General features: G+C 44.8%; 1 protein-coding gene across 2 annotated transcripts in view; it reads right to left on the bottom strand.

Annotated features, from left to right (window-relative positions):
- Positions 1-22,195, bottom strand: part of ATP8A2 (ATPase phospholipid transporting 8A2) — a 402,437-nt gene that overhangs the window by 181,304 nt on the left and 198,938 nt on the right. For both annotated transcript variants that reach the window (XM_068984498.1, XM_068984497.1), the window contains exons 25-26: positions 17,966-18,149; positions 13,968-14,078 (exon numbers count right to left, since the gene is read on the bottom strand). In XM_068984498.1, coding sequence (XP_068840599.1) covers positions 13,968-14,078; positions 17,966-18,149 — 295 coding nt within the window. The remainder of the gene's footprint in view (positions 1-13,967; positions 14,079-17,965; positions 18,150-22,195) is intronic.

A 22,195-nucleotide genomic window follows, 5' to 3' on the forward strand; every position in this document is an offset into this window, starting at 1 on the left:
TCATATATTATACATAGATATGTATGAATATGTATGTATGTATCTGAATGTCTGTGTGTGTGTGTGTGCATATTTCTTCATATCCAAGAGTGGGAAGGTCTTCCTGTTTATTCACATTGACTTCTAAAATAGTACTTCTCTTACTCTAGCTTAGGACACTTACAGTCAATTTTAATATCTTTTTAAGTATAGTTGATTTTTAATGTATTAATTTCTGTTATAAGCAAAGTGATTCATATATACATATATATATATATATACACATTCTTTTTTTTATATTCTTTTCCCTTACAGTTCATCACAGGATATTGAATATATCCTTATGGTTAATGTTTAAGACAAATATTTCTGTAACTCATCATAGGCAGAAAAATTTGATTTTAAATATCATTTTAATTCTATTCTTTAGAATTCCTTCTACCAACTTAATCAGCAACAATAAGACTTAATTGTTTTAAATAGAATTGAGGGTTCTTTTTTTTCCATTTGTGCTTACTGTTTAGAAACCACTGATTAGCATTATTTGATATGGGCTGATACCACCAGGGGGATTACACATTGTGGCAGATGCCACAGAAACAGGGTAGAAAAGAGAAGCAGCAGATCATCACTCATGACTCCTCTCTGCACAGACTTGGGCCTGAAGCAGGGTAACCAGCGTGCTGGCTGTCATTATAGGAAGTAGCTGATAAGAGGAGGGATGAGGGAGGAAGGCAAGAGGAGGGATGCAGGAAGACACATCCAGTGAGGGTTCCTGTGGCAAGAGTCCCAGGGAATTTCCATCACAGACAGATTCCTATCAGACCACCCAAAGAGAAACAGGAAGGAAAAGCAAGCTTCGAGTGTATTTGTATATACATGGCTCTTGTGCATCTGTGGCAGTGCTTATTCTGGGAGGAACTTCGAGAAAGATGTGACCAGGAGACCTGTGTTAAAACAAGGGCCATCTGCTTGGTGTGATTCAGGTGGGAGGAAAAACCCACAGCTGCTGTATAACTTTCCTATGGTGAGTCTTCCATCAGTCTTTTCAGATACATTTGAGGATAAAGTAACAAGATACTGAGAGTACTTAGTAAGAGTTTTTAATGTTTCCAGAAAGAATCACTAAGTCAAATGCACTAACTCAAATATTTTACATCAGCTAACGATACTATTACAAGAATGGACCCCGGTGGCCTTTACTATGACCCATCAAATAGCACAGGAATGCTTTATAGCGCTGCCTTTTGGTTTCTCTGGCAAGTCTCCTCCCCCACCAAAAAAGTCAGGCTATACCAAATGCACCCGACTTTTAAAGATTTAAAATGTGCTCAGCAGCAAGAATAGCAATAAGAACCCAGGAAAACTTACTTTTTATTTTCATACCAACACATACTGATGGCCAGTATCTCACTGTCACCTGCTCTTATGGTAGAGAGCCCAAAGCAGGTGAATTTCAAAGCACCTTTTTGCAGGTGTAACTGGCAGAACTTCTGGATGCTTTAAAACCGTAAGTGGAAAGTGCCCAAGATCAACACAGCACTTTACCCAACTGAAAGTCCTGACATTACCTTTTTGACAGCACAATTCCCACCCAGTTTGTACATGAGGAAAGAGGACGGTGTGTTTTCAGGTGATCAGCAGGCACCCAGAAACAGGATTATTTTGGCTTCTATAGCAGACGGGCATCCTGATCCTTTACAGCCTGGAGAGGGACCTTCAGTCCACAAGAGATGGCCTGGCTTTGAAAGAAACCGGCAAATCTCACTCTGAGGGTGAAGCCCTCTCACGTGGATTCCATCCAGCAAAGTCCACCAGAGTGGACTGGGGAGAGGATGCAGTTTTAATGTTTCATTTAAATGCTCCTGATGTAACTCGGGCAGAGTGTGTGGGCACTGAGGGGGTCTAGGCTACATGATAAAATTTGCAGGGGTCACTCTCGGTCAGGGCAGAAGATGAGACTGCAAATAATGTGAGAAGAATTATTTCTCAGTTATGGACAGGGGCCCATGATACTGGAAAACAATGTATCAGCACCTCAGTTATTAGCAATGCACAGATGGGAAGCAAGCAAACTTCCAGTTAATCTAGCAGATTGGTCCTGGTTGTTTTGCTCGACAGTGATTATCCACAGTTGCAGGGTTTAGGATTATATAATCAGAGCCACACTTAGGGCAGAGCTTCTACAGAAGCAGTGAGGGAAGCCATGCCTCCTCCCCAGAAGGCTTCCTGTTGTGCAGGAGGGGGACTAGAAAACTAGTTCCTGTTCTGGGGAGAACCAGGGACGAGAAGCATCTAAAGCCTGTGAACACAGTGTAGCTGTAAGGGTATCAGATATGAAATAACTTATAGGGATGCTAAAGGCTGATGTGATGTGAGGGCTGCTATGTGGCTGGCTAAAGGCTTTCCATGGTGATGTCACTTAATCCTCACCAACTTTCTGATGCATGTGCTTTCTTATCATCATTTTACAGAGAAGGACACAGGCTGGGAGTGGTCTGGGGCTTAGTCTGCATGGCACAAACTGGAGGCAAAGCCCCCCGGTGGAGCCTCTGGCCATGGCCAATGCTGCCATGGCGATGGTGCCCTGGGCTAATGGTCACCAGCCAGACAGTGGATGGAAGTGTGGCTCTAGCAGAAAAGTCTGTGGGCCGCTGGTCTTTCTCTTCCTGGAGGGGTTAAGCAGACAACGTTCACCAGGCTGACTCACTCATCCACTACCACCATCTTGATTTATTATGAAATCAAGATGCCATCCCAGTGTCATCCTAGTCAAACTTGACTCCAGCCCTTCCTTAAACTATGATATTATCTGGAGTTCATTGACTTCCTGGCCCTTGGTTCTCAACCCCCTGGGATTGGGTTTCCAGAACTCCCCAACCATGGGAAACTCTATTCCTATAAAGGAATACTGTGCTGTGTTTAGTCACTCAGTTGTGTCCAACTCTTTGTGACCCCATGGACTGTAGGCCACCAGGCTCCTCTGTCCATGGGATTCTCCAGGCAAGAATACTAGAGTAGGTTGCCATGCCCTCCTCCAGGGGATCTTCCCAACCCAGGGATTGAACCCAGGTTTCCAGCATTGCAGGTGGCTTCTTTACTACCTGAGCTACCAGTGAAGACCATAAAGGAATACTATTCAGCAATAAAAAAGAATAAACTACTGACACTGTCAACAACGTGGATGAATCCCAAATGCATTATGCTGCAAGGAGAAGCCAGCATGACCACACACTCTGCAGTTACATGCCTATGAAATTCTAAGAAAGGCAAAACTATAGCATCAGAAACCAGACCAGTCATTTCCAGGGACTGGGTATGGGGGTAGAAGCTGATACAAAGGGAGCTGGGGGAGGTTTGGGTAATGATGACACTGTTTTATATCCGAGAGTGGCAATGCATTTGTTAAGATTCACAGAACTGTATGCTAAAAAGTATCAATTTTGTTCCTGTAAATTACACCTTATGAAATAGGAAATGGCATACCTTATAATAAATACTTTCAAAGGAATAAGGGAAACTAATTAGGTGAAACTAATGAGGTAACAGCTTCTAATTAATAGCCCATGTTGTGAAAAAGCAATTTTCAAATTGACAAGTGTCCCACAAAAGATTATCAGAACAACGTGCAGCTTAGTTAAGGAGCAATGATAAACTTAATCCAATGATCCCCAGATAAGAGAAGCCAACATTTAATCAATATTCTTTTAATGGTGTGCTTTGGAGGTATTGGCAGCATCTGATTGCACAAATCTACTTTGTTTCCCCTTGTTTGAAAGATCAAGCAAGAAAATATATACATTACTCTTGAGCTTTCTTGAAACAGTCTACTGGGTCTGCAAGGACCTTGGAAATAAAAAGGAAAGGGCACCTATTGGAAAACCAATACAGGGGCTCACATGAGCTTTGAGAATGCAGCAGAGATTAACTACCACTTAAGGGTACAGGCCTTTACTGGAGGGAAGATGAGTTTCTAATGTGGTGCTTATTAATAGGAATGATTTCAACTAAAAGTCAAAGCCAGAAAGCTCTCAAGTACAAGAAACAGAAAGATGAATTGCATTACCATATGTAATTACATTTTACTTGCCTATAAAAGATATTTTAAAACTATGAGCCATGCTACCATATGACCCAGCAGTCTCACTCCTGGGCACATATCCAAAAAAGTTGAAAACTCTAATTCAAAAAGATACATGCACCCTAATGTTCATAGCAGCACCATTCAAGATAGTCAAGCCATGGAAGCAAGTTAAACATTTATGGATAAAGAAGATCTGATATATATAAACATGCACACACACACCAAGAATGAAATATTAGCCATAAAAAAGAACACAATAATACCATTTGCAGCAACATGGATGGACCTAGGGATTATCATACTAGGTGAAGTCAGGAGAAAGACAAATATCATACACTATCACTTCTACATGTAATCTTACTTATTTACAAAACAGAAATAGACTCACAGATGCAAAAAAATTTATGGTTATGAAAGTGGAAAGGCGATGGATAAATTAGGAGTTTGGGATTAGCAAACACATACTACTACATATAAAGTAAACAACAAGGACCTACTATATAGCACAGGGAACTATGTTCAATATGTAACCTATAATGGAAAAGATTTTTCTGCCATTGGAGTCACACATCATCAATCAATACACTCTGTCTGTTACTGTTACCACACCCTCGCCACTGCCGACTTTGTCGTCTACAGAAGGTGCCTTCAGTTGTCACTTTGTATCTTCTGGGTCTATAATCAAATCTCCATTTTTTAGAAAACTTTTTAAAAATTAGTTTTTGGCTGTTCTGTGTGGCATGTGGGATCTTCATCCCCAGCTAAGGATTGAACCCATGTCCCCTGCAGTAAAGGCACAAAGTCTTAACCACTAGACCACTAGGGTAGTCCTGAATCCTCCATTCTTGATCTTGGACCTTCTACCACATCTGCTCAGCCCAGGGTCCCCCAGTGTACAGAGATGAACACAGACAGGTAGGAATCACAATGGATTTATGCTGAGACATTATCTCAAAATTAACTGTAAAAATGAAAGGAAACCACTTTCACCGCTACTATTCAACATAGTTTTGGAAGTTTTGGCCACAGCAATCAGAGCAGAAAAAGAAATAAAAGGAATCCAAATTGGAAAACAAGAAGTAAAACTACCACTGTTTGCAGATGACATGATACTCTACATAGAAAACCCTAAAGACTCCACCAGAAAATTACTAGAGCTAATCAATGAATATAGTAAAGTTGCAGGATATAAAATCAACACACAGAAATCCCTTGCATTCCTAGACACTAATAATGAGAAAATAGAAAAAGAAATTAAGGAGACAATTCCATTTACCATGAAAAGAATAAAATACTTAGGAATATATCTACCTAAAGAAACTAAAGACCTCTATATAGAAAACTATAAAACAATGGTGAAAGAAATCAAAGAGGACACTAATAGATGGAGAAATATACCGTGTTCACAGATCAGAAGAATTAATATAGTGAAAATGAGTATACTACCCAAAGCAATCTATAGATTCAATGCAATCCCTATCAAGCTACCAATGGTATTTTTCACAGAGCTAGAATAAATAATTTCACAATTTGTATGGAAATACACAAAACCTCGAATAGCCAAAGCAATTTTGAGAAAGAAGACTGGAACTGGAGGAATCAACCTGCCTGACTTGAGGCTCTACTACAAAGCCACAGTCATCAGGACAGTATGGTACTGGCACAAAGACAGAAATATAGATCAATGGAACAAAATAGAAAGCCCAGAGATAACTCCACACACCTATGGACACCTTACCTTTGACAAAGGAGGCAAGAATATACAATGGAGAAAAGATAATCTCTTTAACAAGTGGTGCTGGGAAAACTGGTCAACCACTTGTAAAAAAATGAAACTAAAACACTTTCTAACACCATACACAAAAATAAACTCAAAATGGATTAAAGATCTAAATGTAAGACCAGAAACTATAAAACTCCTGGAGGAGAACATAGGCAAAACACTCTCCGACATACATCACAGCAGGATCCTCTATGACCCACCTCCCAGAATATTGGACATAAAAGCAAAAATAAACAAATGGGACCTAATTAAAATTAAAAGCTTCTGCACAACAAAGGAAACTATAAGCAAGGTGAAAAGACAGCCTTCAGAATGGGAGAAAATAATAGCAAATGAAGCAACTGACAAAGGATTAATCTCAAAAATATGCAAGTGACTCCTGCAGCTCAATTCCAGAAAAATAAATGACCCAATCAAAAAATGGGCTGAAGAACTAAACAGACATTTCTCCAAAGAAGACATACAGACAGCTAACAAACACATGAAAAGATGCTCAACGTCACTCGTTATCAGAGAAATGCAAATCAAAACCACAATGAGGTACTATTTCACGCCAGTCAGAATGGCTGCTATCCAAAAGTCTACAAGCAATAAATGCTGGAGAGAGTGTGGAGAAAAGGGAACCCTCTTACACTGTTGGTGGGAATACAGACTAGTACAGAGACATTACTTTGCCGACTAAGGTCCGTCTAGTCAAGGCTATGGTTTTTCCTGTGGTCATGTATGGATGTGAGAGTTGGACTGTGAAGAAGGCTGAGTGCCGAAGAATTGATGCGTTTGAACTGTGGTGTTGGAGAAGACTCTTGAGAGTCCCTTGGACTGCAAGGAGATCCAACCAGTCCATTCTGAAGATCAGCCCTGGGATTTCTTTGGAAGGAATGATGCTAAAGCTGAAGCTCCAGTACTTTGGCCACCTCATGCGAAGAGTTGACTCATTGGAAAAGACTCTGATGCTGGGAGGGTTTGGGGGCAGGAGGAGAAGGGGACGACAGAGGATGAGATGGCTGGATGGCTCACTGACTCGATGGACATGAATCTGAGTGAACTCCGGGAGTTGGTGATGGACAGGGAGGCCTGGCGTGCTGTGATTAATGGGGTCGCAAAGAGTTGGTCATGACTGAGCGACTGAACTGAACTGAACTGAACAGCCACTATGAAGAACAGTGTAGAGATTCCTTAAAAATCTGGAAATAGAACTGCCATATGACCCAGCAATCCCACTGCTGGGCATACACACTGAGGAAACCAGAATTGAAAGAGACACGTGTACCCCAATGTTCATCGCAGCACTGTTTATAATAGCCAGGACATGGAAGCAACCAAGATGTCCATCAGCAGACAAATGGATAAGAAAGCTGTGGTACTTATACACAATGGAGTATTACTCAGCCATTAAAAAGAATACATTTGAATCAGTTCTAATGAGGTGGATGAAACTGGAGCCGATTATACAGAATGAAGTAAGCCAGAAAGAAAAATACCAATACAGCATACTAATGCATATACATGGAATTTAGAAAGATGGTAACAATAACCCTGTATGCAAGACAGCAAAAGAGACACAGATGTATAGAACAGTCTTTTGGACTCTGTGGGAGAGGGCGAGCGTGGGATGATTTGGGAGAATGGCATTGAAACATGTATAATATCATATGTGAAACAAATTGCCAGTCCAGGTTCGACGCAGGATACAGGATGCTCGGGCCTGGTGCACAGGGATGACCCAGAGGGATGATAAGGGGAAGAGGGTTCAGGATGGGGAGCATGTGTACACCGTGGCAGATTCATGTTGATGTATGGCAAAACCAATACAATATTGCAAAGTAATTAGCCTCCAATTGAAATGAATAAATTTATACTTTAAAAATGAAAGAAAACCTGGTTTCAACAGTTTTAGGAAACCTAGTCTCTACTGGCAGAGAAAGGAAAGGAGAAAATGCATTTCAGGAGAGAAAATCAAACAGGAAAATGGCAAGAAAAAACAGTAGATGAAAAACCTAACTGGTAAAATCAACTTCCTGAGAGTGAAAAGTCTATTTGAGAGTTTCAGCTGAAATAGAAGTTAGTTTGTGTAGGAAAGTGTGTGTGCTCATGTGCTGTCATGTCCGATTCTTTGTGACCCCATGGACTGTACCTGCTAGACTTCTCTGTCCATGGCAAGAATACTGGGATGGTTTGTCATTTCCTTCTGAGGGGATCTTCCCAACCCAGGGATCAAACCCATGTCTCGTCTCCTGCATTGGCAGGTGGATTGTTTACTACTGAGTCACCTGGGAAGCCCGTAAAGTGTGTAAAGAATGCAATCAAAATTATACTTCACTCTCAAAAGATGAGATTCAACACACTGTAAAATGAATTAACTGTCTAATACTTGGAGGGGATATTTCTCCATGTGAAAATTCCACCAGGAAAGATTTAAGTTTAGACCAGAAAGGCATTTCCTAAAAGGCAAGACACACAGTACAAAGTGCAAACCTTCCCCTCTATCCTAAAAACAAAAAACAAACAAACAAACAAAAAAACCAGAAAGTCTGACAGTTTCCTAGAGGCTGGCCTCTACTGAAACCCATTCAGTTGAGTGTGTGTTTATTGGGTGCTGGTCACTCATTGTGCCTGGACATCCCCACCGATCTGGTGGATAGAGAAGCACCCAGTACTGCCCTGTGTGGAGCTGTCTCTGGAAGCAGGAGGCCTTTACGAAGGGAAGCAAGTTGGAACCTGTGAGCTTTAATGCAGACCAGACGTGATGAGCTGGACACTTTGCTGGGTTTGGGTGTTTTGTTTTGTTTTTCCTTTTTTGGCCCAAGTACCAGGTGGTGGGGAAACGTGGTCACCTGGAATAACGCATACTGTAGAGCTCTCGAAGTCTTTTTTGTTTTTGGACTTGCGCCTCTTTTTTTTTTTTTAATTCCAGGGAGGCTTAAACATTTTATGGAGTTAGAGACTCAATTTTTATAACAGCCATGGCTGAATACTTTTTTCTTCCAGAACGCTGAATCTTTATAACGATCCTCTTAGGTAAAGCAGCTGCGAAAACATCATTAAAAAAGTATATATTGTCACCTGTAAAAAGCAGTAAGAGTCTATTTTTATAAAGTTCAAAGTGCTTGGGTATCTGGTGGGGGGATCCCTCCGGACTGCTAAGACGTCTCTGGCTTGGTGACCGTTCCTCTCTCTTACTCCTCCCCTCACCTTCTGCTAACACACTCCCAGCTCTAAGGACCAGCAGCGACCAACTAGGCTTTGAGAGGCTGGTCCTGAGCCCACGTCTAACTAGTTCTGCAGCCGCCTTCCCACTGAAACACAAAATCCCAACAAAATGTACTTTTCCCCCATTGTTTACTTGTATTATTTCTCTACAGAGCTGAAATAAACAGGGAATGGGATGGGAACAGCAGGTGTGGGCTCTCCCTGGTACATGGGTCTAACCTTCCCCTCCAGCCTCTCCTTATCCTTCAGGTGTTGACTTGTTTCGTCATAGAACTTGGAGGCTGCCACCCTTCCTGAAGCACGCCTTCTGACAGATCTCATTGCAAGCATCTTCCTGGAAGTCATCTGAGTGGTGGGTGCTTGTCTTTGTGTCCCCTCACTTGACTCCAAAAGCCAGGGCTCTGTCTTGTTCATCTGGATCCCGTGTGTGCGTACTAAGTCGATTCAGTCGTGTCCAACTCCTTGCGACCCCGTGAACTGTAGACTCTCGGGCTCCTCTGTCCACGGGATTCTTCAGGCAAGAATACTGGAGTGGGTTGCTGTGCCCTCCTCCAGGGGATCTTCCCAACCCAGTGATCAAACCTGTGTGTCTTACATCTACTTGTGTTTGCAGGAGGGTTCTTTACCACAACCCCAAAATGCAATAGTTTAAATCTCTATTTCTTATTAGGTGGTAATATTTCCAGACCACCAGGCTGATATGCATCCCATTTCCTGGCCTGTATTCGATACCAATTTAATGACCCCAAGAAAACATTAAAATTTCTTATATATGGTGCCAAAAATAAGTAGGCACTCACTCTAAGTGGTATAAAAATTCTCGTTTTTTTTTTCACTTCGATACCTATGTGTCATGGTTATTCTCTGTATTAGGAACCACCAACTGCTCACCTTCATGATGGCCAGGATTCATGCCCCAGGTTAAAACTACAGAAGTACATTAAAGGTCTCAGCTTACCATCTGTCTGCCACACTGACAGACACATTTTCTGGAGCTGCTTTAACTGTGGAACATGCCTATTCCAGAATGAAAACCAAATCCCAGCCTCCAAGAGCAACAGAGCTCCTGTCTGGCTTCCAAGCACCTCCTCTGGCCACTCCAGAGGCCACCCATGCCCTCCTTGCTTCTGCTAATTCAAAGCACACTCCCCTCCAACTGGCTGATAGGGGTCCCACCTGCTTGGCCAGCTTGTGAAGCCACCCCTCTCTCCCAAGTCAGCCCCATGACAAGGTTTCTCCTTCTGAGAAGTATAGTCCATCTGGTCACAGACATTAAACTCAGCATCTGCTTAGTTTTAGTACAAAACTACGTGTAAAGTTTGTCTCTCAAGCCTTCAATAAGCTGATGTGCATTTTTTTGGTTTCCCCTCAATGTGACTAAAGCAGCCAAATGCTTGTGACATTCTTTAACATTTTAGCAAAAAATTGTGGCAAAATTCACATAAAGTTCACCGTCTTAACCATTTCCAAGTGTGTAGTTCAGTGACATCAGTACATACATCCACACACGTGTGCTCAGTCATTCGTGTCTGACTCTTTGCGACCCCATGGACTGTAGCTCTCCAGGCTCCTGTGTCCATGGGATTCTCCAGGCAAGAGCACTGGAGTGGGTGGCCATTTACTCCTCCAGGGGATCTTCCCAACCCAGGGATCAAACCCAAATCTCGTCTCCTGCATTGGCAGGCAGGTTCTTTACCATTGCGCCACCATATACATTCACACTGCTCTGCAACCATTATCATTGTCCATCCACAGGACTCTCTGTGACATTTTTGTTTGTCATCATCTGTAAGAGGCAGACAGAAAACTGCCTATTAGTTTCTAATGATAAAAACTCCATTTTAATTCATGGAACTGTACACCAAGAAATGGTATCTCTCACGGTGTATTAATTATACTTTAAAACGGTGATGTCTGCCCATTCAAGCATCTCTAATGCAGGCAGGATGGGCTTTCTGAAACATACATCTGAGCAGTCCCACTGCCTGGCACAGAATTTGGAGCATGGGTGCTCCAAATTGTTGGCAACGAATAAGTGAATGAATTCAACTCCTCTCTTCAAACTTGTCAAGGGTTCCTGTGTCTAACACTTTCATTGTTAATTTAAGTCATGTAATGAACCTTCTTGGTAGCTTCCATGGTGGATCAGTGGTAAAGAATCCACCTGCAATGCAGGAGACATGGGTTTGATCCTTGGGTTGGGAAGATCCCCTGGAGGAGGAAATGGCAACTCACTCCAGTATTCTTGCCTGAAGAATCCAATGGACAGAGGAGCCTGGTAGGTTACAGTCCATGGGGTCACGAAGAACTGGGTATGACTTTGCAACTAAACAATAACAACAAATGATTCTCCTACTCATGGCTAATACGTGTGTGTGCATGCATGATAGCTTTGTATTGTATTGATACCTTTTTTAGTTGGCAAATTATTTCAAGTTTGTATTTTTAAGTGACAGTTACATGTATCACAGGGCATCTGAGATGAGAATGTCCTGGCTATTGCAAAGAGTTTCTTCTTGAGTTACAACAAAACCATTTAAGAAAAATACACAATATATTTAATTTATTCTCCCATAAGTAATTAACTACAAGGTAACCTTTAGATTGCAAAACTTTTGATTGCAAATGAACAAATCAAATTATAACCGTCTTTGATCTTTCAGCTCAAAATACACTAAAACAGCATGCAAGTAGTACTCTCCTATGTTTGAATTATGCTTGAAGCGCACCCACTGATGCCATGAAGGTTATGTAGCAATGGCAGACGCAGTCTGAGTCAGTGCTCTGTCTGGGCTCAGGAAGGATTTCGTTTCCTATTTTAAAATGAAGATCCCCCCAGCCATACCAAGGAGAAAATTGGGCATAGAGCAGTGGAGACATTGTATTTTATATATAATGTTTTAAAAGCCTGATTATGCAAGACTGTTTAACCCCTGCTGCTCAGCCACAATAGCCAGTATTAATGTAAGGAACTTGCCTGGCATGTTCAGAGTTGAAAGTGTGCCAAACAGAATTTTTCAGACAGACTGAAATTGTACTCGTCTCAGAGTCAGCTCACTGGAAGCTTTTCTTTTTTTAAAAGGAAAAAGCCAAGATAGTAGGTGTCAATGACTAAGAAGGGCCCCCAAGGAAGCTCTGGAAAGCTCCAGGGTTGAGGCTTCATGGGGACGGTTCTGATAAGAAGTCTAGACTATCTGTAATGTGCTGATCATGAGGAAAACCAGATTACTGCGCAAGCTTCTGAAGCCAGCAGCTTCAGGAGACAAACGTGCACATGAGACACACTGACACGTGGGAGCTTGCTGACACCAGGGCCTCGGTGCTCCTCTCCCCAGACCACAGCCCCAGTTATCTGTGACCCCGAGTGACACTCAGGAGTGACTCCTGTTACAGATGCAGAAAAGGCTGTGGGGAGGCGGCTGGAAAGCGTCTTTAAGCACCAAAAGGGAAGAATGCGGACAGAAAGAAGGCAGAAACCACAGCATCTATGATGGATAACATCTGAAAGCTCTTACTCAGAGAGGGTGGAGTTGAACACGGCAGCACCAGATGAGCAGAAGAGGCAAGCGGGCTGCCCTATGTGGGGGTAAGAAAAACATATCCCTGCTTCTAGGTTTTCCTATGTTTCAGCCGCTTTGGCTGGGCAGCCTTGTGCAGTAAACAACCTATGCAACTTGGGGAAATTACTTGGTAGGAGTTTGGCTACAGAAAGTGAAAGTGAAGTCCCTCAGTCGTGTCCGACTCTTAGCGACCCCATGGACTGCAGCCTACCAGGCTCCTCCATCCATGGGATTTTCCAGGTGAGAGTACTGGAGTGGGGTGCCATTGCCTTCTCCAAACTGGCTACAGAGGGAGGCATGCAGACCTCTAGGTCTGAGCTGACTCTTCAACAGGAAGGAGCAGATGATTTGATCAAGAAATGGTTAACCGCAGTTCCACTAGCAAACCCCGTGTCCCACGATCTGAGCTGAGCCTTTTCAGGGACCACATCAGAAACAGTGGATCTATGCCTCGGTTATTATTTCTGCCAAGAGTGGAGAAACCAGACACAAAATAACCCGCACCACACACAATGACCACTGCTTCCCTATTTCCCCAGAGTGACTGCCTGTTGCCTCTTTCCTAAACACATCTGGAACTCTCTTAGTCGTGACGGCCACACCTTTATAGTAGAGCTGCTCCAAAGGAGGAGGAACGAGGTGGCTGGTGCTCCCATCGGAGTGGAACTTGAAGTGTCCTTTCCACTCGGCCCTGGGCCAGCACCTCTGCCCCACTGGTCTCTCCAACCAGCGTGTGTATTTCACTTACAGCCTAATCCACGTCTTGAAAAACAGGCTGGCGACTCAATGCATTCATTGAGACATTTTTAATTATGTTCCTGGCTTCCTCCCCACTCAATCCCACATCCTCCCAGCTAAAGCGGCAGCATCCACATGTCCCAGAAACAAGAACCAAAAGCTCAGGAAGCCAGCAGAGTCCGTGAGACATCCAGCAAGAAACCCTTCCATTCAGTGAAGAAAAACCAGACTAGGTTGCCTAGGAACGACTCAGCACCCACCACGCCAGGTGCCAATGTCTGCTGCCAGGCTCTGGCCATTGAGGGGTGGGCGAGGGTGTGAGTGACAGCAGGAGGGACATGAAGAGGAGAGGGCCTTGCCCTGTCCGTCTGTCCACCAGGGAGAGAGAGAAGGGCACATGCTGTGGAGAAGGCAGCCATGGATGTCTGACTTTTGGTCCAACAAAACTAGATCTGGAAGGTGTCCCCAGCTTCAAAGAGGCTGAGTGGATGTCATAGGTTTCCACATGTCAGGGGAGCATCTTTTATGTTTTGAACAAAACCCTTCCTTGAAGTCACCTAATGTCCCTCTGATAAGGACCCTCCTCCTGAAGGAAGGGGCCAGCCCTGCTCACCTCAATGATGTAGAGCACCACGTTCTTGTAGAAACAGTACAAGATGCACTTGGTCACCCGGTTGTAGCTCCAGGCGCCGTGAACCAGCAGGAGCTTCTCCAAGTAGGAAAACTGAAAAAGGAAAGAAAGAGGGTCTGGAATGTCCTTCAGAGGAGAAGATGGGCTAGGGAGTGGAGGAACCCGGATTCTGCTGGTGACCGAGAACACCACTCGCTTTAGAGGCAGAGCTTTCGGGCCAGGTGAGGACTAAGATCTCCTCTTTAAGCTACAGAGATATGATTTTCCCCAGTTATACAGCTAGACTTCCAATTGCTGCCTTGTGAAATTCTATTTACCCTAATGCTTTTAGGATATTAATTATTAAAAGGAGGTGACCAACCAGAATTGGAAGAAAAGAGCAGTGCAATCGGAAGCTTCTATTCAATCACCAATTTTGTAATGACAACAGGAGTAAGGGACAGGGACCGTCATGTACCTGTATCCTTTTAAGAAGAGGGATGCGCATGTAGACACTACCTATTCCTATTTCCACTGTCAGCCTGCAGGTGAAAGACAATGACACTCCACACACAGAGACACACACGCTCTGCCCTCCACTTCTAGACCCATCTCCTTCCCCTTTTTCTGGCCTCCAACAAGTAAAAGCCCCTCTTGCTAAAATGTGTTATAGTCATCCATCCAAATAAAACATCAACATGCAGTTGACACCAAGTTGAGAGTGATGTAATGGCTTAGCTCTCGCAGTCTGAAATATTCAACAATATTCCAATAAAATACTCAAATCCTCCTCGGGGCAGGGGGTCTTTGGACACCATTCCAATCCTATCTCCTCAGCCTCCCCTTAGCCTGGCTTTGCCTTCTGGGTCCTATTTCACAAAAGCCTCCAAAAGTGTGAACAAGGAGCTGGAGGGAGGGAGATGGGCTGTTTTGGGGGTCGTAGTCTGGGCGTGTTCTGGCGGTATGCATTGTTAGGGGTGATCCTGCTTCACTTCACGGTTCCTATGTATTCAGTTAGCCTCTCCTGGCACTGTGTCCTCCTTGGTTGCCTTGAACTAAAACCTTATCTCCTGTTCTGAGTCGCAGGGCAGCCCACAAACTCAAATCCGTCACTCTCCCAGGAGAGAGGACCATGCACAGATGCTAGGAGTTCTGCCGTTGTCAACTTCCTATTAACTTTAGGTTACTTTTGAAATTACATTTAACCATCTACAGAAAAGGAAAACTGGCCAAAGATATAGTATTTTTTAAACGCTTTTTCCAGAGGAGGCCACATAATATCTGGTGTTAACACTAAGGACAGGAGCTCAAGCCACATGAACCACATCTGGGCAAGTTTCTGCAGATGGCTTGTCTCTGTGTGGCTCCAAAAGCTGAATGAGACTCTGGAGTGGCAGGAGTGGGTACATGTGGAGAAATAAAGCTTCCCATACAGGGTCATCAAGGATTCCAAGGGGAATGGCTAAACAAATAAAGAGGAAGCTTGTGTTTGACCTGGACCCCCTGGCGTTCAACCTTCCATGAGTACAGAGAACATCTGCTGGAACCATCCAGAAGGCCCTGGCTTAGTGCTACAGTGATTTCTTTTCAGAAAACAAAACAAAACAAAATCCTAAATCAAAATGCTGTTTTCATGAGTTTGCTCAAAAACCATTAAGGAGGCAGGGGGCAGAAATGACTCTCTCCAAGGAGAACAGGCAGCGGAGGGCTGGAGACACAGCATGACACGGGCTGGCCCCACACAGTAAGGCCCCAACGGGCCGGCTGGCAGCCTGGGGCCACCCCGTGGACACAGCACAGGTCAGCTGGGGAGAAACAGAACCAGGGCTTTGCCGACTTCATCATTTTCCCAAGGACAAGTCTCTGAGCTAACCTTTTTTTCCTTCTGGATATAACTTTCCAGGGCACATTCTCAAGAATCCAATCAAAAACGTGCTCATCCACATTAAAATAAACAGATCAAGTGCTAAGCCATGAACTTTGACCAAAGACGTTTATCACTTTATTAACTTCAACCAAAGGAACTCGGTCAGTTGTGGCATGTCCTACCTAGCAATTATGGCAGAGGAAACATCCTGGTGAGGGGGGTATGCAGTAAGCAGAATGCAGACCTGAAATAATGGGATCTCTGTCTACACCTGAACAGGATGGTGGACGGGGGGTAGAGGGGCCATGCAGGGATGCTTGTTGGCTAGAGACCCCTGGTGTTCCTCCGTGTTCAGTCTTTGGGGCTGTCCATCAGCTCCTCGAGCATAGGTGATGTAGGCTGGATGGACAAGAAAAGCCCCAAACAGAATCACAAAGCCCTGCTCTCTTCTGCATCTGCCCTTTCATTTTGATTTGCTTGTCATTTTGATTTGCCTTTAATTTGAAGAGACCAACCGCTCCAGATCCCACATCCTATTAGTCCAGTTTCAATAAAGCAGGTCACGGAATCTCCCTTCCCTTGACATTTGCAAGAAAAAGACAGACAAATATTTGCCTGGAGCTCCTAGGAAACCTCTGAAGACCCCTGCCAGCCATATGATGCTATAACTCAAGTATTTAATAATGCTGGGGTGCATAACATCTCCAGGTGCTGACAGCCTGCAGGAAGCGCGAGTCCCACAGGCCTTGGGGTAGTCGACTCTGGAAAGGAACCAGGCAGATGCACGGGGCTAGTTCCCCAAGGTCGTGTGCAGCTCCGCTGTTCTCTGACCCTGGGGGCTGGGACCCGCGGTAGGTCACTGCTTATAAAGGAAGCCCAGTTTTCCCACCTATAAAGTTGGAATTCCTTCTCCTACCTATGTCAGTCATCATCTAGAGGATTCATTTGAAATCGACAAAAGGAACAAGGTTGATTTTGTGCACTTTTTGGACTTATAAGGATCCCGCTGTTCTCTGTGTTTGCAAAACCACTAGCTGGCAGGTGGCGGGCGGTGGGGATTTGAGATGGCATCTAAGCAGAGCCCCACCTCTGAGAAGTGGGGCCTTAAAAATGCAGAAGGCCAGTCTGCATCCCTGGGCTTGCAACAAGTTCTTCCACACTTAACATGCAGCCCCAGATTTCAGAGTCAAGGAGGAAAAGGCCATGATTACTCATGCTCATGTGATAAGGTTAATGCATTCTCCCAAAGACTGAACACGGAGGAACACGAGGGGACTCGAGCCAACAAGCAGGCATTTAATCCCAGCACGCTGTGATCGGAGTCAAGAGGAAACAGCCTGTGTTCTCTGAGACACCTAGATTTCCCGGATGGTCAGGGAGCAAAAGTGGTCTAGATGCAAATCCCAGGGGGCCAAGAGCTTAGCCATTTCCCTTCACTTTGGGGCTGTCACTGAGAACTGGACATTCCGTTCGGTCTCCGACTGCTAGGACAGGAACTACTAAGTATGTCAGTAGCCTCTGCTGAATCGAACTGCCAAAAGCTTTGTGCTGCTGACCACGGTGAGGGGTGGGGGGAACTGCTGCCCAAGCCTGGGGTTCCTGCTCCTGACAGCTCACCTGACGGCACTGGCCTGTGCCCCTCATGGCACAGCCAAGAGGGTGGTGTCTGTCAATCACTGATCCCCCCGACCTTACATGCCACGTGAGAGAGAGGGTTCCAGCATCTTCTGGAAGAGGGGAGATGCCAGGAGGGGGATACAGAGAACAGGTACTACAAGCACAGCCATCCTTGGGCACAGAGGATGCTGGAAGAGAACATGCAGCAGTTGCAGGGTTTAGGGGAAGAGATTATTATCATAAAATCAGAGATCCACCTGTTGGAAATGACCTCTCAGCTGGACGACAGAAAGCCTGGCCCTTCCCACAGCTGAAACAGAAACCCAAACCACAGGACAGGGCCTTGTAACTACACAAGATGAAGCCAAGAGAGAAACCCAGCTACACCAGTGGGTTCTCCTCTATGTCACCTCCAAAGGGGCAGCTGAAGGATTGGACTGAAGGTCAAGTGCCAGCTGGCCTTCATGCCCAGCGGACTCTCAACTACATATGACGGCCAGTCAACCACGTGGCTCACCTGAGCGATGGCGTAATCCGAGTTGTTGGTGGCCTGCATGCCCTCGTTCCCACTGATGCCTACACCCACGTGGGCCGTCTGGATCATGCCTACATCGTTGGCACCATCCCCGATGGCCAGGGTGATGGCTTTCACCCGCTTCTTCACCACATCCACTATCTCCGACTTCTGCAGAGGAGACACCCTAGAGGAGGAGAGAGACGAGTTAGGACTCTACGGGTCCTTCCAGAGGAAACAGCTGTAATCTACATTTCGCTGCATTAAAAGGGCTGTTACTGGATAATTTCCAAATCCAATACAGACGGTTTTAGGCTCATGTGCAAAGAAGCTTTCAGAAAACAGTAGCTTGCGGCTTTCAAGTATGTGCCAGCTTCACAAATGAAATACACAACTCAAGCTAACTCAAAACACAGCCTCTCAGTAATGACACTGCCGGGCGGGACCATACGTGCAAACTCCTCTGGGGCATGCCTGCCCTCCCAGATGATGAAGGCAGCCGAGATGCTCACAGAGGTCTTGGGATAGGTCTTCTCAATAAATCAGAAAACTAGCACAGATTCATTTTGCTTTGCCGTCCATCACATGTATCTTGGGGCGGGCAAGGGAATTTTCTACAAAACCTGCTTTCAGAAAAGGGAATGAAAAATTGGCAGGGCTTGAGAAGTGCAGAAAAGAGGACTAGTGTGCGAGGAAAGAAGAAAGAGGTCTCCATCTCCACCCTGGAGATGGAGGCAGCGTTTGAAGGGCAGCCAAGGCAGAAGGGCTGAAGACGGGCAATCCCAGGACAGAAGGTCCACAGAGACCGAACTTGTAGAAGCCCGGCCCCAAAGGAGATGGTGTGCAACCAGTACCTGAGAGGGGCTATTTCCATGGAAAGTCAAAGACAGTGGGCTCTTGTCCATAGCCCACCTGGGGGCAGTATAAGTCTATGGGGTCTAAAACACAGCACCATCAGTTATGATGAAGTGTTTGTTCAGAGTATAAAACCAGATAATAAAACATGGTGGCTCAGATGGTAAAGAATCTGCGTGGAATGCAGGAGACCCGGGTTTGATCCCTGGGTTGGGAAGATCCCCTGGAGAAGGGAATGGCTACCCACTCCAGTATTCTTGCCTAGAGAATTCCATGGACAGAGGAGCCTGGTGGGCTACAGTCCATGGGGTCGCAAAGAGTGGACATGACTGAGCGACTAACACTTTCACTTTTACTTTTCAAAATGACTAGTATATGGTGCGTGTGTGCTAAGTTGTGTCAGTCATGTTTGACTCTGTATTGCACACTTAGAACTAACACAACATTGTAAATTACACTCCAATATAAAATAGAAGTTAAAAAATGTCAAAACCACATCTGATTGGTAATATAAAAGGGGAGGTTTTCTACAAAATGCCATAGGACTGAAGTTACTATTCCTCCTCTGACCCCATAAAAGAGCAGGAAGGATGAGAGACCCCAAGGGGGGCCACCAGCACTTGAAGTGCTAGTCCCTAAATTGCATTTACTTCTATGAACCCTTATTGATATATACGCAGTGTGACTGAGCACATCCTTTCTGCAGGGTGTGTTTGTCTCTTTCACCTTTCCTTCCTCATCCTGCCTGGCCCTCACCCCTCACTGCTAATCCAACGATTCATACAGTGGACTTTCAATCCATGGGGACTAACTACCACAATCACGGTTCTAAGATTAATTACATCTCTAACCATACTATGGGAGAAGGCAACGGCACCCCACTCCAGTATTCTTGCCTGGAAAATCCCATGGATGGAGAAGCCTGGTAGGCTGCAGTCCATGGGGTCACTAAGAGTCGGACATGACTGAGCGACTTCACTTTCACTTTTCACTTTCATGCATTGGAGAAAGAAATGGCAACCCACTCCAGTATTCTTGCCTGGAGAATCCCAGGGACGGGGGAGCCTGGTGGGCTGCCATCTATGGGGTCGCACGGAGTCAGACATGACTGAAGCGACTTAGCAGCAGCAGCAGCAGCAGCAGCAGCATCCATACTATGAATAACAGGGGGAAAAATACTCTTCAACCTACACAAAAATACGTTAATTTCTGTGTAAGTAACAGACCTAGAAACATGGTGAATGAAAGCATTCAAAAAGTGACCAGACGCCTCTGTAAGATCTAAACTTGACACCCTCAGAAGTAGATAAAAGCACCCCCTCCCCCCACTGCCTGTGGTCCAGGAATGGACGCTGTTTACAAGCTTCCTGACTAAACAAGCCAAGGGTCTTGATTCTGTTTCCTACCAACATTCCTGGAAACATTATAGACTTACTACAGGCTTTTTGTGACAGCTCCTAGTGACGTATAGCTGCCAGCGCTCTTAGGCCTCTCGTAGGGCTCTCCTGGGGCTAGCACGTAAGCCTGGTCTCTTCCCACTCCCCCTTCCCCCAACCCCAGGCCTCTCTCCATCACTGTGCTTTGACTATGATAAGCCAATGGTGAGGCCCTGAGTATCATCTTAAACAAGCACTTAAGAGGGTGGAGCAGACACTGGCTCACCAAGTCTCTACAAACAGTCTCGGGATGTCGGGTGATGCAAGTCCTCCAAACAAGGTCTGTTTAAGCACTTCGCCGGGTGTTTCAGTCTGAAATCACACGCTATTGAAACCTCCAACACTTCAGTGCCTTTGCACTAAGAACGATCAACGCAGGGGCTAGGAGAGTAAGCACCAAACTTGCTGACTGAATGAAACGCAGAATCTCGTTACTGGTGACAAACAGCTGCATGAATTAACGATGAGCCCTGATGCTGTCCAGCCAACGCTATGACACACAGGCCAACATGCCACTGGGTTTGCTAAGAAATGAAGCCAAGAACCCAGGTGTGCTAGCACCGTTACTTATTTTGGTACGGTTGAAATGCACACATTTTGATAACACTTCCTGTATTTTGCCAGTTTCTGCCATAAGGTGGTCTCCCTCTGACGTCAGCGGAGGTTGAGTGTGTGCTTTGGGCACAATATGACAAATCTGGCTATGTCGGGGGTGGGGGGAAGCAGGCAGGAGCCCTGTCATCTCGCTTTATAACCTGCTGGGACAATTCTACAGTCACTTTAGGAACTTAACACATATATGTGGGCATATATTAAATTCAAACTGCAGAAAGTGTAACATTTCTGCAGCATCCTACAGGTACAAAGATGACTTTCAACATGGTCTAAGTATTCATTTTCCATAAATGGTAAGTAAAAATGATTCCACACTCCAGAAAAGACGCTTCAGGTACAACTCAACTCTCAAAAGCTGAAGTTGAGCTCATCTTCAAACTCTACCAAAAAGGAGGAAAAGAGGGAGGAAGGGGAGGGAGCGGGCAAAAGCAGGAAGGGAGGACAGAAGCAAAAAAAGAACTTGAGAGGCTTTTAAAAAATACTATTTATATAAACTGACTGCTATAACAATACATCAACCTTTTCTACTGATAATATCCTTGTTGTTTGAAAGGTTCACTCACCTCATTTGATATTTAATATTTAATAATCATATAAAATCTGGAGGGGTCCCTGACTATCTTAGAGCTGTATACACACACACACACACACACACAGCACAAAATACAGATTCTCCTATGTTTGGTGTTGGACCTTGAAAAACAAACTCGCCCGGGCACTTTCACTGGGATGCATTACCCAAGGTTTAAGGATGAAAATTTTCAAGACCAGATTTTCTGGTCCTCTGAGGTCATCTTTATATGACCTCCGCATCTTGATTACAAATACTGAAAGTTTCCTCAATAAACAGGAATTTTAAAAGGAAGGATGCTATCACCTAATGTGGAGATGAGGCCATCTATTAATATTTATCACTGACCTCAGTGACTACCTGCTCCCTAATGGCCCATCTTGCTCCCCAGCCTCCGAGGGGAAAGACCAGGCATCCCACAGCACGAGTCAGAGGGAACCTGATCTTCTTTATTAAGAGAACAAAACCTTTATAACCTGATCCTGCACCAGGGCTGTAAATGCTGCCTGGGCAACTCAGGCTTTCAGAAGTGCTCTTGGTAAAGGGAGGACACCCCGGCTGAAGATCAGCTTACTCTGCAACTGAGAAAGGGCTCCCTTTGAAATCAGGATACCCAGCTTGTGGGTTCAGGATTTATCATCTGCACTTGTGTCCATGACAATTTTATCACAGAGCAACTCAATAGGTGCTCAGACAGGAGGCTGGCTTCTGAAAATCCAACACTGACACCAAATGGTGTCAAATCGATTAAGATCT

This window comes from Capricornis sumatraensis, chromosome 12 (assembly GCF_032405125.1).
Source record: "Capricornis sumatraensis isolate serow.1 chromosome 12, serow.2, whole genome shotgun sequence".
Classification (NCBI taxonomy): domain Eukaryota; kingdom Metazoa; phylum Chordata; class Mammalia; order Artiodactyla; family Bovidae; genus Capricornis; species Capricornis sumatraensis.